Consider the following 16523-nt stretch of genomic DNA (forward strand, 5'->3'; position numbering starts at 1 on the left):
TTTTTCAAGTAGTGAAAATGAGGTCAAGGACAATGGAAAGTACAGACAGAAAAATCATAACATCAGGCATCTATACTTGTATACAAAATATGAAGCATCCAGGTCTTTTCTTCTACTTTCTGAACTATTGAGCTTTTTTAAAAAGAAGTTATGTTAATACCACCGCTGCAAGATCACTATTCTTGTGTTGAGCTTTCTGCGACTGAAGTCCCAGGCAGGACACAAATCATCATTAAGGTCAATAATGGGCTGTCGGAATAATGGTTGTCGGACTAATGGGATGTCACCAAACAATTCCCCATAATTTCTTGCAAGTTGGTGAAAGCATTCTTGAGTTATTGTCCTAAAACTTGAAAATCCCCCCTTTTTTAATGAATAAAACCCAATAATTTGGAAACATAAAATCTAAAATTTATAAAAAAATGAAAGGGAGCTCACGTCAATAGATATAAACAATTCACCAAAGTTTTATGCAAATTGGTTAAAGCATTTTTGACTTAATGTCTGACATGTTGATGACGGATGAACAGATGGATACTGGTAACAGTATACCATAATACGTCCCGTAATTAGGCATATAAAAACTGTTGAAAACTGATTATTTAAGTGAAATTTCTAAGTCAAAGGACAATAACCCTGCACAAAATCATCCGACTGTAACAATATTTGAACTTCATTGAAACTTGTCATAATAAAACAATAATCCAAATATCAAATCAATATCTTCAAGCATGAAGAAAAGTCTGGAAAACTGATTTGCTGGACTGACTAAATAAATGAGTTCACTTCAACTAATACAGAATAACAAACAAACCTCCCACTAACTTCTTTAAACAGTTTACCAAAGGAAAAAAATCCAAAATGTCATTGAGTTATTTCCCTTTGAACAGAAATCTAGTAACTAATAAGTATTTCATCAAAAATTTTATTTCTAGGGAAAGGGCTTTAACTGAACAAGGAAAAAAGCTAAAATCGTGAAAACTGAACTTGACCTGTAACTTGTCATGATAAAACAATGCATCAAATGTCAAATCAATATCTTAAAGCATGAAGGAAAAAGTCTGGAAAACTGATTTGCCGACTGACAGACAGACAGACAGACGGACGGAATGCAAATCTAAAGTTCACTTTGACTTCATCGGTAGGGAACTAATAAGTTCCCATGCACGACATATAAACAATGAGGAGCAAGAGCAGAGAACTAATTTTAATTACATGTAGATTGAGTCATGTTGGATGGTAGGCTTGCTCATTGGACTATATTTTTCAAATAGAAACCAAATCATAATCAGATACTTGTGACCAAATTTGTTTTAAGATTTGTATAAAAGTAAATAGACCCCTACTGTGGGTGACGGAAACAAAACAACAAGTGATGAGTATAGCAGCTTACTAGACCCTTGTCATTTAAGGGCAATAACTCCTATAAACAGTAGTCAAATTATCTTTGTGGAGCAAGAAGGTAAGTTGATCTTGACATTGAATTGATCATATAAATTTACTTCACATTAAACAATGTTACATAAACAAATAATATGTATTTATTGAACATAATCATACACTATATTTATCACACAGTAAGTACATTGTCTGTCTACATGTATGGTCTTGGTTGGCTGGGATCTTATACCATACATTAGTCTTCCATTTCAAAATATACAGGATTCTTCATTCAAACTGCTTCAAGACATAAGGTACTGAAACAGAAAAAAATAAAAAATTCATTAATACATTTGTCATGTTTGTAGGTTAAACATATTAAACAAGGTTAAACATCTTTTCCTTGATGTCAACACAGATTGACTGACAATACTAGAACCTATGACATTGTCATATTTTATCATTTCTATTTACCATCAATCACCATCATATAGTGCTTTCATCATGTTCATATCTAAAATAACATTCTATGCTGTGCATATCACACAAAATCGACTTCATTAAGAGGATTCCTGACACAAACATGACAAATAATTGCTTCAACAAAGTTATGAGGAAGAAGGACTAATTAAGACAACAAAAAAGTTAAGAGTCAACATGAAAAATTGTTTGACCAACATCTCAACTCACGTTTTTGCTTACGATAACTAAGAGTTCTTCTGATCTATATATTAACTGATTATGACATTATAAAATTATTAGATTCTTGTGAATTTTAGTGGTGATGAAATCACTGCAGAATTTTTTATTCATCCTTGATATACTTTAGGCATTTTTTTTTTATAAATAGAAATTTATGAGATTTGACATCAATAAAAGCCTCTAAATTAAACCTATATAAAGAAAGTAATACATAAATGAATCAACAATTTTCAGGAGAACATGCATTCTTGATTTATTATTGAGAGGTAAAGGACTCAAATCAAACATTTTGACAAATATTAAAGTGAAAATATTAGAACTTTAAATTAAAGTTTAATGGTTGTTTTCTCAATTTTCGGAAAAAAATTATCTAAAGTCATGAACATTTAACATGTTTAAGTATAACTTACATTTAATTTTTGATGTAAAAAGTTTTTTGTTAAGATATTCCTAGATTGGCACATAATCTAAAACCATTTACATGTTATAAGGAATAAAATACATTGTACTGTCTTATTTTTTTTACAAAATAAATTTAAATTTGCTTCTGAATAGTATCTTATGATCATAAACAAGCTTTTGTCCAAGTTTGTTAAAAATCCAAGATAGTTTAAGACAATAATTAAAATCTTAAAACTTTAACCACAGTCTGGCACAGAGTGAATGTAATGTTTGCTGGCAGAAAAACTAAGTCCATTTATAAGTAAAAAATGGAAAAAGAATAATTTTACAAAATATACTTCTGGATAGTATCTTATGATCATAAACAAGCTTCTGTCTATGTTTGGTAGAAATTCAGGATAGTTTAAAAAAGTTATTAAAATTTAAAAAAAAAAAAAGGGCAGTTAACAGATTAGGCGAGAAAAAAAATATATCTGTTTAAGGTTACATCATCAAAATAAATAGGGTAGGTAGGTCAGTATTTCCATTTTATTTTTTTTTCCATTTTATTTTTTGCGCCATGATTTTGAGTTGTGCTGTGGTCAGAGTTGTCCATGGACTGAGTTTACTTGTATTTTTAATGATTGGATTAATTCCTTTTGTTATTGATTGGAAAAAATGGCGGCAAAATGTTAATTTCATCACACGAGTCGCCAATTTCCTTAAAACAGCTATCATATTCATGATTATGAACATTGGGATGTATCAATCAGGCAACACTATCTTCACTTTTAACACAAGTTCAGTTTATTTTCACTTTACGACGGAAATAAAATGGCTTAAGGTCTAGCTCAAAATAGGGTCGGTAGGGTAACCGTAAACAGACGTATATTTATTTTGGGCCTTCGCATGATTACACATTTTCAAAAATAAAAAATTACTCCCTTTTTGTGGAGCCTTCGACTTTTGTCCAAAAAAAAAGCGAGACATATTCATGATATTGATCATACACTCCAAATTTGTGGAGTGCATCATACCCTTAAATTGCACGTCTTCAGATCTTACAAGTGACAAACATGCTTTCGAGACGTGATGGCCATACTTCCATGTCGTCCATATGATTTGTCGGCCATACCGCCACATCGTCCATAGGACGTATCGTCCATACCTTGTAAAGACGTATCGTCCTTACTTAAAGTATTTATTCCATTGTGGTTATAGCATAAAATATAATAATACAAATGTACAACAAGTATTATTTCATAGTTTTAAGATAAATTGTATGACAGAGTTAAAATGACTTTCAAATGTGTTTAGGTTTTTAATGTTAATGTTGAGACTCAAAGAATTTATCATTAATTATGTTTTATATTATATATTCTACTTGGACAATAAGTTAATATATATCTAATTGATAATGGACATTTTACAATCAAAGTGACAATAATGCCTCAGGGCTTAATCCTTTATCCTTCTTAAATTAGAGACATTGCTAAAAGAGTTGTATTAATTATTTATCTTTCTTTATCTGGATAATAACTTGTATATATTTGTCAACACGTTATGTAATAATTGATCTTAGCTTATTGTTTAATTCTCATATATATTATATTGTACTATATTGTAAAAGACATAAGTTTGGAAGTCTGACAGGCTTGGTGACAAGTTCCAGTCTTGGAATAAATTATATACTAAGTGAAATTAATCTTCTGTGTATTACTGCTAGTTTATGGTGCATGGTTATTTAGGTTTAACATTTAGTTGTGACCGAATCCTCATATCAGTCTCCTAGTTTTAGACTGTGGATTTCTTGGTTACAATATGATTTTGTAGTATTTATTATGTACAAGTTTGCCCGTTTGAGAGAGTCAGTATAGATCGCTTACAACATTTCTGGTTACTTAATGCTGCAAGGTCAGTACTTCAAAAAGACTGTTCAAATAGATTGAATTGTTACAAGAATTTCACTACCCATTGTATGTTTGTATCCGCTTGAACTCAGCTTGGGTGCCATTGTTCATGTTGTTTTTATAGTGATTAATAAATATTTTATTAGATAAAACACATTTATATATGATATATATATAATGCGTATTCCAAGTGAACAACATATAAAAAAAAAAAGATAAATAATGTAAATACAGCATAATACATTTACAAGTTATAATAACCATCAATTTATTTCCAAAAAAAAACACCCATGAACGCGTCTTCACAAAGTATGGACGATGTTGTCCAATGGTCGATGCATCTTTTCAAGGTATGGACGATACATCTTATAGACGACATGGCAATATGGACATTGCGTCCTGCATGGACAAACACTTCTAACAGACCAATCGACGTGAGAGATATGATTTGAAATATTGACAACTAGTCTTGTCTTTTTTGTGTGTTTTTTTTCCCCATTCAATAGTACTTAAGTGTTTTCATTATGTTTTCTAATGACAGGGACGTATAATAGCATCTGCGTCCTTGCTAAGCCTAAGGATAACAAAATTATTTGAAGGTGATTAATTAATTTATGAGAAACTTCTTTACCTCCTCGGATTATTCCACAAAAGGCTAAAAACAGGATAACATTTTGCTTCGTTCCAGCTCTTGCTAGTTTTTTCTCGTCATCTGGAGTCATTGGTTTGTCTTGTTTTAGCCTAATCATGATAAACTCTACAGAAACACGCCGTTTTCTCTTTCTCAGACAATAATGTTCAGAGTAATTCTGTCTCTTAAAATATGTGGTGGAAAATGGTTATAATAAGAGCCAAGAAGATTAAGATGCTTTTATTATGAGGTGCGTTTGAGGAATTGGCTATAGTGACCTGTTAACATTTTTAAAAACTTTTACAAAACATAATTCTTTCACACATCCTAATGAATCAAATTACTAATAATTGTTGATTTAAAAGAGTAGATGAGAATACACACACCACATTATTGTTATGGTCTTCTTCGTCTGAAATATGTCCTTCTAATTTATTTAAAAGATGCTACCTCTAAATGTTTTGCCCCAAAATTGTTATTTAGAAATATATTAAACTATTTTTTTAAAATAAATCTCAAGGATGTACTTAGGTGAAATTGATACTATGATTTGGAAGACAATTAGTTCAGGAACAAAATACAAACAGGAAAAAGAAAAATCTATCTGCTTAATGATTTTTGGTCTAAAATCGAAATTAAAGGAAATCTAGAATTTGCTTAAAATATGTTAAGTGACCTTTTTACCTGAGTTATTGAAGTCTTTATTTGAAAAGAAAATGGGTGTTATGTTCCAAAATAATTTACCCTGTGTCATAGGAAAAAAACAGAGTCTGGACATCTGACACTACTTCCTAAACCTGACCTAAGTACATTCTTACAGGCCCATTACTGAAAGAGTATACAGTCTAGCCGGCTGCTATCATATGTTCAAGTTGTGTGCATGACGGGGAAAAGGGCGGATTAGACATCACTAGCTATAGTCTGTAATATGTAAAAAAAAAGTCCGATATCTTATACAGTCAGTTTTGAGACATTTCATTTAGTTAATCAGTTAATTCAGACATCTTCTATTCTTTAACTGTATATATCATGTATATATGAGGTATAAACATTTATTCGAACTTCAAGATCATATATCTCATATGATACATGTATATTAAAGACATTTTATATAAAAATATTTATAAGAAATCTTATAAACTTTCGATGATGTCTTAATACATGAAGTTCAAAAACATATAATATATAAGAAATCATATACTCTTTAAGAATAATGTAGAAGATATTTTATAAACTATATGGCTTTAAGCCTTACCATATTTCTCCAGTAGTGACTATGCCACCGGTTCAACAAAATTATAATCACCATGAAAAGTTCTGGCAATCATGTGTAACCATTGACAAGCGACCTATAGCGAATATGCCAAAAAAGCGCCAATTAGATTATATATTAAATGTTCCGTGAGAAAGCTTAAAACCCTTCAATAGGTTTAGCACACAACATAACGACGAAACTGAGCGCTTCGACATGATGGAATATTTGGGATGGTTATTATTCTTGATGAGTTTGCTCTGTAAGTAGTTAAATATTTGAGAAAAGTGTTTAACTTCGTCTGTATAATTTGTGGCTAATAATCACCGATCAGACATTTTTAATCCTTGAATTATAAATTTTTGTATTTATAAAATTAAGTGTATCTTGAAACTATAGAATATTAGCAATAATTTTTCATGTGACCAAACTTTACTTATATATATTCATGTTATTCAAGGTATATGGAATTGTAGATTGTTATATTATCGTTAGTGATATGGTATTATCATCAGTATCATTGTTATAATTTATATTGATGTTTTAATTTAACTGATATATTGATTAGTATGATGTTCCCATTTTGTCAGATATTATTTTTGATTTACTTAAATGTCTATCACGGTTTTATGCATTTCATTTGAAGTTGGCAAATTAAACAATGGTCATAAAGCTACACAATTCGCTGGGGGGAATAAAGAGTTATATTTTTTTGGACGGAAGCGTTGAAGGGGCAAGAGGATTAAAGAAATGAATATGCTGGCCTAGTGAGAACGAGCTAAAAAAATAAATAATCTTGCCCAGGACAGACAGAAAATGAAGATTCTGCAACACACAATACCTCAATTTTGACAAAATAATTATGGACAAAATCGAAAACTTAAACGTCAACCTGTAGTTAGCGACCAAGTTCAATTGAAAAATAATTACCATAGTAATTTTCGGTTCGGTTCTCTGAGACTCTATAACCCAGTGGCGGATCCAGGGGGGGGGGGGGGGTTTCGGGGGTGCGCACCCCCCCTTTATTTTTGCCGATCAATGCATTTGTATCGGGACATATGTTTTGCACCCCCCTGCACCCCCCCCCCCCCTTTGCCCTGGGTTAGCACCCCCCCTTTCGAAAATTCCTGCATCCGCCCCTGTATAACCGATAGCCTCTTAAAGATTTCTTTTCGAAAAAAATGTATCATAATCGAAACAAAAGACTTCCAGTCGACAGTATATATATGCAGAGCTAATGACATTTATCAGAATTGTTTTTTGCGTTCAGTGCGTGATGTTCATTGTTGTTGTCATATGTTGGTCAATGACCGACTGAACATCGCACTGTGTGATCTATTTAAAAATCTTGATTTGATATAATAAATATCAACACTAAATACTGATTCGCTAATGTTAAAGAGGCTTCAACAAAAAAGTACCCTATTTGATTATTTTGTAACTGACTAGAGCTGTAAACATCAACGTTTACCACCGAACTGGAAAATCTAAAAACAGTAATTCCAGGCAGTATCTTAACTAAGACCATGTACGTCCATTTAGTACGTATCACGTCCAGTTGGAATTGCGTACGTTAAAGAATTAAAAAAAAATATTGTCATCGTTTCCCTTTTTTGCTAATGCTTTTATATTAAGGATAACAAACAAAAACTGCAATAAACAGTCGGCCACAATCTAACCATGCATTCAGTGCCCAAAGACATTCTATATAAAAATATATATGTGCAGAGCTAATGATATTTATGATATTTGTTTTTTTGCGTTCAGTGCTTGATATTGTTTTCCTATGTTGGCCAATGACCGACTGAACATCGCACTGTTTCAGTTTGAATTTGGGCCACGTAGTTTACGCTAACAGAATAACTTGGACAAAAGTTATCTTTTCAGAGTTTAGCAATGATTCTCTGTGAAAATAATTATGAATAAGTGTGTAAAGTTCAAGATAAGTTTATGACGTTAACGTTACATGGTCAGTGACCGACTGAACAGTTTATCACTAAAAGATGATCTATTTACCATGCATAAGATATAAATCAAACTCGTTTCCATACTACTATGTTGGGTTTTCAAATTATATCGTCATAGCTGCAGATAAAAGCTTTATAAATTATCAAGTATATGAAAAATCTAAATAATACAGATCTACGTGTAAATGCAGCCATAGCAATGACCTGGTTGTACTACTGAATGTTTTTTTTTCAAGAATTAGTTTGACAAACGCCCCAGAAATTTGATAGATATCTGAGAAATGTAAGAATGGGGAACATATAAATAAAGCGAAACACATACACATGTTCATTACAGGGGCATTAACTTCGAGATGAAATATATTTTTTATTTTGTTCAATCAATAAGGGAAGTGAAATGGTGAAAAAAATAATTTACTTATAGCCTCCAGTTTGGTTCTTTTGTTTTCAAAATTTGCTAAGAAATATCGCTGATGAATTATTCACTAGCAAGTGAATAATTCGACCTCGTAGAATCCGTATTAATGTAACCTTCAGTTTAACCCCTTAGCTGTGGATAGAGTACGGATGCCTTCTGCTATCAAAAGGAATAGTATGTTTACATTGAAAGTAAACCAAGGATGCACAACTTGGTTGACTGATTCCGCAGTGCATTCGACCAACCAAAAAATATCATCCTTATACCGGTAAAAACGACGATAAACAGTTAAATTTTTCACATACAATATGAAATCAAACAGACCTCGAAGAATCCTATTGCACGTGGTCGCTATCTATTTATATTTATATTTATATTTATTTTGGGTTATATGACCGTCGACAGGATAAATCTATTTAGTGTACATACTGAGGTCGTCATAATTTTTTTTCTAATTCTAAATATCGGGTCATAACAAGAACGATCATCCATATACCCTAGAATTAATTACACCAGTGACAAAATTGCTCCAACCTCCTTTTCGCCTTGCTAGCAGAACATTTCTTTACGCGAAGATTGGATTTTAGAAAATACCTATCTGATTATCATTAGTTATTTCAGATTGTCACCCTTATCTTGTCTATTTTAGATACTACCACAAATAGCAACTCAGTTGATCGGAACTGCAACCAGTTGTACGAAGGATGGACTATTATGGAAAATGAATGCACTTTTAGAGAAGACATTGATAATTGTCAGAATCCTACCATGTTTAACAGTCTAGAGGATTGTCAGTTGGAGCTATATGGTATTTATCATTGCTCATGTGGCAGGGGAAAGGGGGGTCCATCGTTCGTGTATATTTTAATTCTTTCAAGTTACACCAGAACATACAAATACGTTAATGATTACATATATAAGCAGTGTACTTGATATTTTCAAGACTGTGCACTCATAGACTTTTTTTGTTCTTAAATAAACCAAAAAATGTCGTGGAAACGTTGAAAAAGAATTTAATTGCAAAACTACAGTTTCCTTATCTTTTTTAAGTATTGTGTTAACTAATATAGATTACGGTAAACAAAAAAGTCAAGCTCGTGTTCTATGTAGAACAATTTTAATCATTTAACATGACGGTAGGGTATTTTGCTTTTCCACCATAAATTTAACATGACGGAAGGGTATTTTGCTTTTCCACTGTAAATTTAACATGACGATAGGGTATTTTGCTTTTCCATTGTAAATTTAACATGACGGAAGGGTATTTTGCTTTTACATTGTAAATTTAACATGACGATATGGTATTTTGCTTTTCCACTGTAAATTTAACATGACGATAGCCTAGGGTATTTTACTTTTCAACTGTAAATTTAACATGACGGTAGGGTATTTTGCTTTTCCACTGTAAATTTAACATGACGGTAGGGTATTTTGCTTTTCCACTGTAAATTTAACATGACGGTACGGTAAGGTATTTTGCTTTTCCACTGTAAATTTAACATGACGGTATGGTAAGGTATTTTGCTTTTCCACTGTAAATTTGACATGACGGTAGGGTATTTTGCTTTTTCACTGTAAATTTAACATGCTGGTAGGGTATTTTGCTTACTGTAAATTTAACATGACGGTAGGGTATTTTGCTTTTCCACTGTAAAAGCAGTGACAGGTACTTTCTTAGAAGTTTAGAATGGCAAGAAAATCAAAAATCAATCAAATTATTTCAATATGCCGAAGAAAGTTGCATATCAATTGAGCATGTGCTTTTATTAAGACAGAATTTTTTTATGTCTAGTAATTTAACAGTTGAAAACATTTTTGTGTGTCTTATATCATTAGAATTATTTTCAAATTTAATTGCGAATTAAAAATCGTCAAATAAACATGTATATATAAAAAACGCATTGCGAGTAACAATGACGTATGTTTTGGCACCCTCAAGCTTATATTTTAGCTTTAGTCATTCGTTTTACTCAAGATATTAGTCATTATTTTGGTCGGATGACTATTTTTGATTAAGAATCAGCACAATAGCTTTAAAGTTTAACCGGATTCATAACACGTCACTTATTTCATTTGATTCAAACATTTTTTTCTGCACACAGGGCTTGTGAATTACTGTTCTCTACCTGACGTATGTAGGAACAATGGTTTCTGTGTATCTACAAGAACTTGGTATGGATCACCTGCATATAAATGTTACTGTGATGGTACTGGGTACTATGGAAAGAAGTGTGAAACCCGTATGTATTTAGTCACTGAACTTTCAAATTGATCGAAATAAGATGTCTTCTGTAATTGATTCACTCATCTAAAACTAACAAAAAGTTGAATGATGACAATTATTGTTAATTTTTTCCCTCTAAATTCTGATAATTGCCAGTTAAAGTTAAAATGGTCATGTGTGTTAATGCAAATAAACGGTTTAAATATTCGTATTGAAGTATCATGATAATAGGAAGGTCTTAAAAATTATAAGATGAACTATTCAGCGTTTAAATGAATAACTGCAATAATCAAATATGGATCAAAGAAAGTTTGAGATATATGCTTATGATTATAGAAGCCTCACCATTAATGCACCCTTCCCCCTCCAAAAAAAAAAGAAGAAAAAAACCGAAACAGAAACAAAAGGCATCTGGTGATCATTATAAGGTCTCCTTTTAATCTGGGACATAATATATAAAAATATAATAGTCCCAGTTTCAATAGACCAGCGAACACAACCCACTGCACAATGCATCTACATTAATGGACTCATCCGTGACGCTCGAATCAAAAAGGTGAAAAAACTTAAAATAAGGTACGAAGCTGAAGAGTATTGAGGACCCAAAATTCCTAAAAGTTTTGCATTTTTTTTTACAGATTAGGTCATTTATTTGTAGGGTATAACGTAATGTTTCGAAATATTAAACAGTTAATTTATAATTATGACCATATCAATGATAATTCATGTCAACAGAAGTGATGACTAATGGGCTGGTGTGGACTACTGGGCTGGTGATACCCTTGGGGAGCAAAACTTCACCAGCAGTGGCACTGACCCAGTGGTTAACTTGTAAATAAACTCATCATAGATACCAGGATTGAAAGCCCTGATATAAGCACTTACGTAATTCCAGAATTTCCGAACAGTCACATTATCATGTAGTGATGTTGAAAAATAAGTTTCGTTGATACTCTTTTATCATGTAGTGATGTTGAAAAATAAGTTTCGTTGATACTCTTTTCTCATGTACAGTGATGTGAAAAATAAGTTTCGTTGATACTCTTTTATCATGTACAGTGATGTTGAAAAACAACTTGAGTTTCGTTGATACTCTTTTATCATGTAGTGATGTTGAAAAATAAGTTTCGTTGATACTCTTTTCTCATGTACAGTGATGTTGAAAAACAAGTTTCGTTGATACTCTTTTATCATGTAGTGATGTTGAAAAATAAGTTTCGTTGATACTCTTTTCTCATGAACAATGAGTGATGTTGAAAAATAAGTTTCGTTGATACTCTTTTATCATGTACAGTGATGTTGAAAAACAAGTTTCGTTGATACTCTTTTATCATGTACAGTGATGTGAAAAATAAGTTTCGTTGATACTCTTTTATCATGTACAGTGATGTTGAAAAACAACTTGAGTTTCGTTGATACTCTTTTATCATGTAGTGATGTTGAAAAATAAGTTTCGTTGATACTCTTTTATCATATACAGTGATGTTGAAAAATAAGTTTCTTTGATACTCTTTTATCATGTAGTGATGTTGAAAAATAAGTTTCGTTGATACTCTTTTCTCATGTACAGTGATGTGAAAAATAAGTTTCGTTGATACTATTTTATCATGTACAGTGATGTTAAAAACAAGTTTCGTTGATACTCTTTTGTCATGTACAGTGATGTGAAAAATAAGTTTCATTGATACTCTTTTATCATGTAGTGATATTGAAAATAAGTATCTTTGATACTCTTTTATCATGTAGTGATGTTAAAAAATAAGTTTCGTTGATACTCTTTTATCATGTACAGTGATGTTGAAAAACAAGTTTCGTTAATACTCTTTTATCATGTACAGTGATGTGAAAAATAAGTTTCGTTGATACTCTTTTATCATGTACAGTGATGTTGAAAAACAAGTTTCGTTGATACTCTTTTATCATGATTAGTGATGTTGAAAAACAAGTTTCGTTGATACTCTTTTCTCATGTACAGTGATGCTGAAAAATATGTTTCGTTGATACTCTTTTATCATGTACAGTGATGTTGAAAAACAAGTTTCGTTGATACTCTTTTATCATGTATAGTGATGTTGAACTAGAGGCTCTTAAGAGCCTTTGTCGCTCACCTTGGTCTATGTGCATATTCAACAAAAGATACAGATGGATTAATGACAAAATTGTGTTTTGGTGATGGTGATGTGTTTGTAGATCTTACTTTACTGAACATTCTTTCTACTTACAATTGTCTTCATCTTTTATTAACTTGGCCCATTAGTTACAGAGAAAAAAAATTGTTAAAAATTTACATTAATTTTCAAAATTTATGATAAGTGTTAAAAATTGACTGTAGAGGGCTGTAACTCTTTCAGGGGTCAACTGACCATTTTTGTCATGTTGATTTATTTGTAGATCTTACTTTGCTGAACATTATTACTGTGTATAGTTTATCTCTATCTACAATAATATTCAAGATAATAACCAAAAACGGCAAAATTTCTTTAAAAATTACCAATTCAGGGGCAGCAACAACCGGTTGTCTGATTCGTCTGAAAATTTCAGGTCAGATAGATCTTAACTTCAATGAACAATTTAACCTCTTGTCAGATTTGCTCTAAATGCTTCGGTTTCAGAGTTATAATCCAAAATCTACATTTACCCGCTATGTTCTATTTTTAGACTCCTTAAGAGGTCTATTGACCATTTTGGTCATGTTGATTTATTTGAAGATCTCACTTTGCTGATCATTATTGCTGTTTACAGTTTATCTACATCTATAATAATATTCAAGATATTAACTAAAAACTGCAAAATTTCCTTAAAATTGCCAATTCAGGGACAGCAACACAACAACCGATTGTCCAATTTGTCTGAAAATTTCAGGGCAGCTAGATCTTGACTTGATAAAAGTTATAAGCCAAAAACTACATTTTACCCCTATGTTCTATTTTTATCTTGGTTGGTTGGCCGGGTCACGCCACACATTTTTTAAACTAGATACCGCAATGATGATTGTGGCTAAGTTTGATTAAATTTTACCCAGTAGTTTCAGAGGAGAAGATTTTTGTAAAAGTTAACGACGACGGACGACGACGACGACGACGGACGACGACGACGACGACGGACGACGGACGCCAAGTGATGAGAAAAGCTCACTTGGCCTTTTAGCCAGATGAGCTAAAAATAAGTTTCGTTGATACTCCTTTATCATGTACAGTGATGTTGAAAAATAAGTTTCGTTGATGCTCTTTTATCATGTACAGTGATGTTGAAAAATAAGTTTCGTTGATACTCTTTTATCATGTACAGTGATGTTGAAAAATAAGTTTCGTTGATACTCTTTTATCATGTATAGTGATGTTGAAAAATAAGTTTCGTTGATACTCTTTTATCATGTATCACTGTCCTAATTTTCCCATACTACAAAATTTTGCTTAGATCTTGAAAATAATTTGCCAAAAACAGACATACATTAGACATTAGACATTAGACATACAACTTCAATCAAATGAACAAAGTTTAAGAAATATCTGAAACCAAACCATTTAAGATCAATTTGGATAGAAGTTGCTTCAATAATCGACATTATAGACAACAACAAAAAAGCATGCAAATGATAACTGAAAGCAATCACAAAGGCTTCGGAGCCTGTTTTCGGAGACAAAAGTGTTTCTTAACAAAAATATGTCCATAGTACACAAATGCCCCACTCGCACTATCATTTTCATATTCAGTGGACCGTGATATTGGGGTCAATACTTTAATTTGGCATTAAAATTAGAAAGATCATATCATAGGGAGCATGTGTACTAAGTTTCGAAAGTTTCGAGTTGATTGTACTTCAATTTCATCAAAAACTACCTTGACCAAAAACTTTAACCAAACTTTAACCTGAGCTTTGCACTATCTTTTTCTTTGTTCAGTGGACCGTAAAATTTGGGTAAAAAAAAAGTTTGAGAAATCAACATTCTACTCTCCTATAATATACAAGATGATCATGGGAGATAAAAGGGTGCACCGGGCTGCTATTTTGATTTTATTGGTCCAGGATTTTATCCCAGCACCACTTATCAATTATACATTTGGAAAATCAAGTTAACATAGTTACACTTGATAATAAAAATGCATATCAACTGTTTCAGACATTAATCAACTGCTTTAATTTTTTAGGGTGTCCAAGTGCACGAACGTTTCCAAGACCAAGGAGCTTTCCTGTATCATGTATCCAGATTTAAGGATATCAACAGAGATATAATCGGTTCTACAGCCATGATAGGATACTATATATAATAAATAAAGAAATGGATAATGAAGTTTTTATTAATATGTGTCTGCTCATATATTATCTACTGTCAAACTATTAGATGTTTTCTTCTAGTTGAAACTGTACAACTTTTTTGCTATGGCTTTATTAAGTTGACCTCATGATTTTCCAGTAATTTGTTAACCTATAGTGCGATCTCTAAAAATGTCAATCGAAAGTGTACTCTGTAGCAAAAAATCCAGAGCCAGTTTCACTCATCAGCTGGTTATGACCAATGTCAAGAATTTGGCCAATCCGATTTATTAAAGCTCTACAGCTCTAAAGTTTTCTATTAAAACATTCAGATCAAAAAGTTTTTAAATTCCAGGAATGAGTCAACTAATGATTTCTGTCACTTTACGGTTAAGTAGATTTTGCTGAGATTATCATTTTTGCTATTTACAATACAAAAACATCATGCACCAGACTGGCCGGTTTCACCTAGCCCTTGAACACAATTGAGTACTAAATTAGTGTAAAGATACTCACACTAAACTTGGAAGCATATAAATGATCTAAAATTAAAAAAAGAAAACATACAAGACTAACACAGGCCAGATACTCCTGACTTGGGACAAGAGCAAAAATGCGCCGAGATTAACATGTTTCATGAGATCTCAACACATGTAGAATAAACAAACATATGTAGCAGTTTAAGAAAAAGGCCCAAGTCTGAGGTCAGAATTGGTAACAGAAGAAACTAAGCAAAATGTCAATGAAACATAAATTAACAAAGGAAAACTAGCATTTACTAACATGCCAGTAATGTATCTCTAGTGGTTTTCACGATTATAGCTACAAACACTAAATTTGTGGTTAAAAATGGTCATACAAAGGTTATAACTTCTACAAGAAGTCTACTAACAATTTTGGTCATGTACTAGGATTTGTTGATTTTGTATTTTGCTTCTTCTAGTTATTCTCTGCATCAAAATTCACGAAAAAAAAGTTGCTTATCTAGTTTAAAGGACTGTCTCACTCTGAACTCATAGAGAAAATCAAAATCAAGTAAGAGTGAACATAAGCCATGTGGTATGGTTTTCCGCAAGGTACAGATTTTGTAAAATTGCCAAAAAAGCCCGACTTTCATTTCCCAAATCTCACCGTCTATCAAAGAATATTAAATTTCATCTCTATTATATTTTGACAATTAGCAGAACAACCAATGCTCTTACGGTTTATAAAAAACGTAGCAGCAGAATACAACCGCACAGGTCAAACTCGGAACAGTTGGGGCAAGTATCAGAGGTACCTTTGGTAGTCCGAAATTGTTTTGCCATACAAGCTGCCTTGTAGTCCGAGATTACCCAAGCGTCCAACAGCTGTTTTGCCAGACAAGCTCTAGTCCGAGATTACTCTAAGGCTACAGAGGTGGA

The 16523-nt window shown here is 32.1% G+C and overlaps 1 protein-coding gene and 1 long non-coding RNA gene across 2 annotated transcripts; one reads left to right on the forward strand and one right to left on the reverse strand.

The window, feature by feature from the left end:
- Nucleotides 1-1523: 1523 nt before the first annotated feature.
- LOC143085399 (uncharacterized) lies at nucleotides 1524-5175 on the reverse strand. Its single transcript, XR_012981325.1, has 2 exons — nucleotides 5005-5175; nucleotides 1524-1697 (listed from the first exon to the last, which is right to left on the reverse strand). It is a non-coding gene; the product is annotated as an uncharacterized LOC143085399 (long non-coding RNA).
- A 1236-nt stretch (nucleotides 5176-6411) lies between these two features.
- Nucleotides 6412-15147, forward strand: LOC143043200 (uncharacterized). Its single transcript, XM_076215613.1, has 4 exons — nucleotides 6412-6518; nucleotides 9291-9449; nucleotides 10744-10881; nucleotides 15015-15147. Exons 1-4 carry the CDS (start codon nucleotides 6473-6475, stop codon nucleotides 15077-15079), a joined length of 408 nt encoding a protein of 135 aa, XP_076071728.1. The 5' UTR covers nucleotides 6412-6472; the 3' UTR covers nucleotides 15080-15147.
- The last annotated feature ends 1376 nt before the right edge of the window (nucleotides 15148-16523 follow it).

This window comes from Mytilus galloprovincialis, chromosome 8 (genome assembly GCF_965363235.1).
Source record: "Mytilus galloprovincialis chromosome 8, xbMytGall1.hap1.1, whole genome shotgun sequence".
NCBI classification, from domain to species: domain Eukaryota; kingdom Metazoa; phylum Mollusca; class Bivalvia; order Mytilida; family Mytilidae; genus Mytilus; species Mytilus galloprovincialis.

Excerpts from the sequence above, each read along its gene's own strand:
- LOC143043200 (XM_076215613.1), top strand. The coding sequence starts at position 6,473 with ATGATGGAATATTTGGGATGGTTATTATTCTTGATGAGTTTGCTCT. Across the intron at positions 6,519-9,290 it reads ATTCTTGATGAGTTTGCTCT|ATACTACCACAAATAGCAAC; the intron begins GTAAGTAGTTAA and ends TGTCTATTTTAG. Across the intron at positions 9,450-10,743 it reads TTGTCAGTTGGAGCTATATG|GGCTTGTGAATTACTGTTCT; the intron begins GTATTTATCATT and ends TTCTGCACACAG.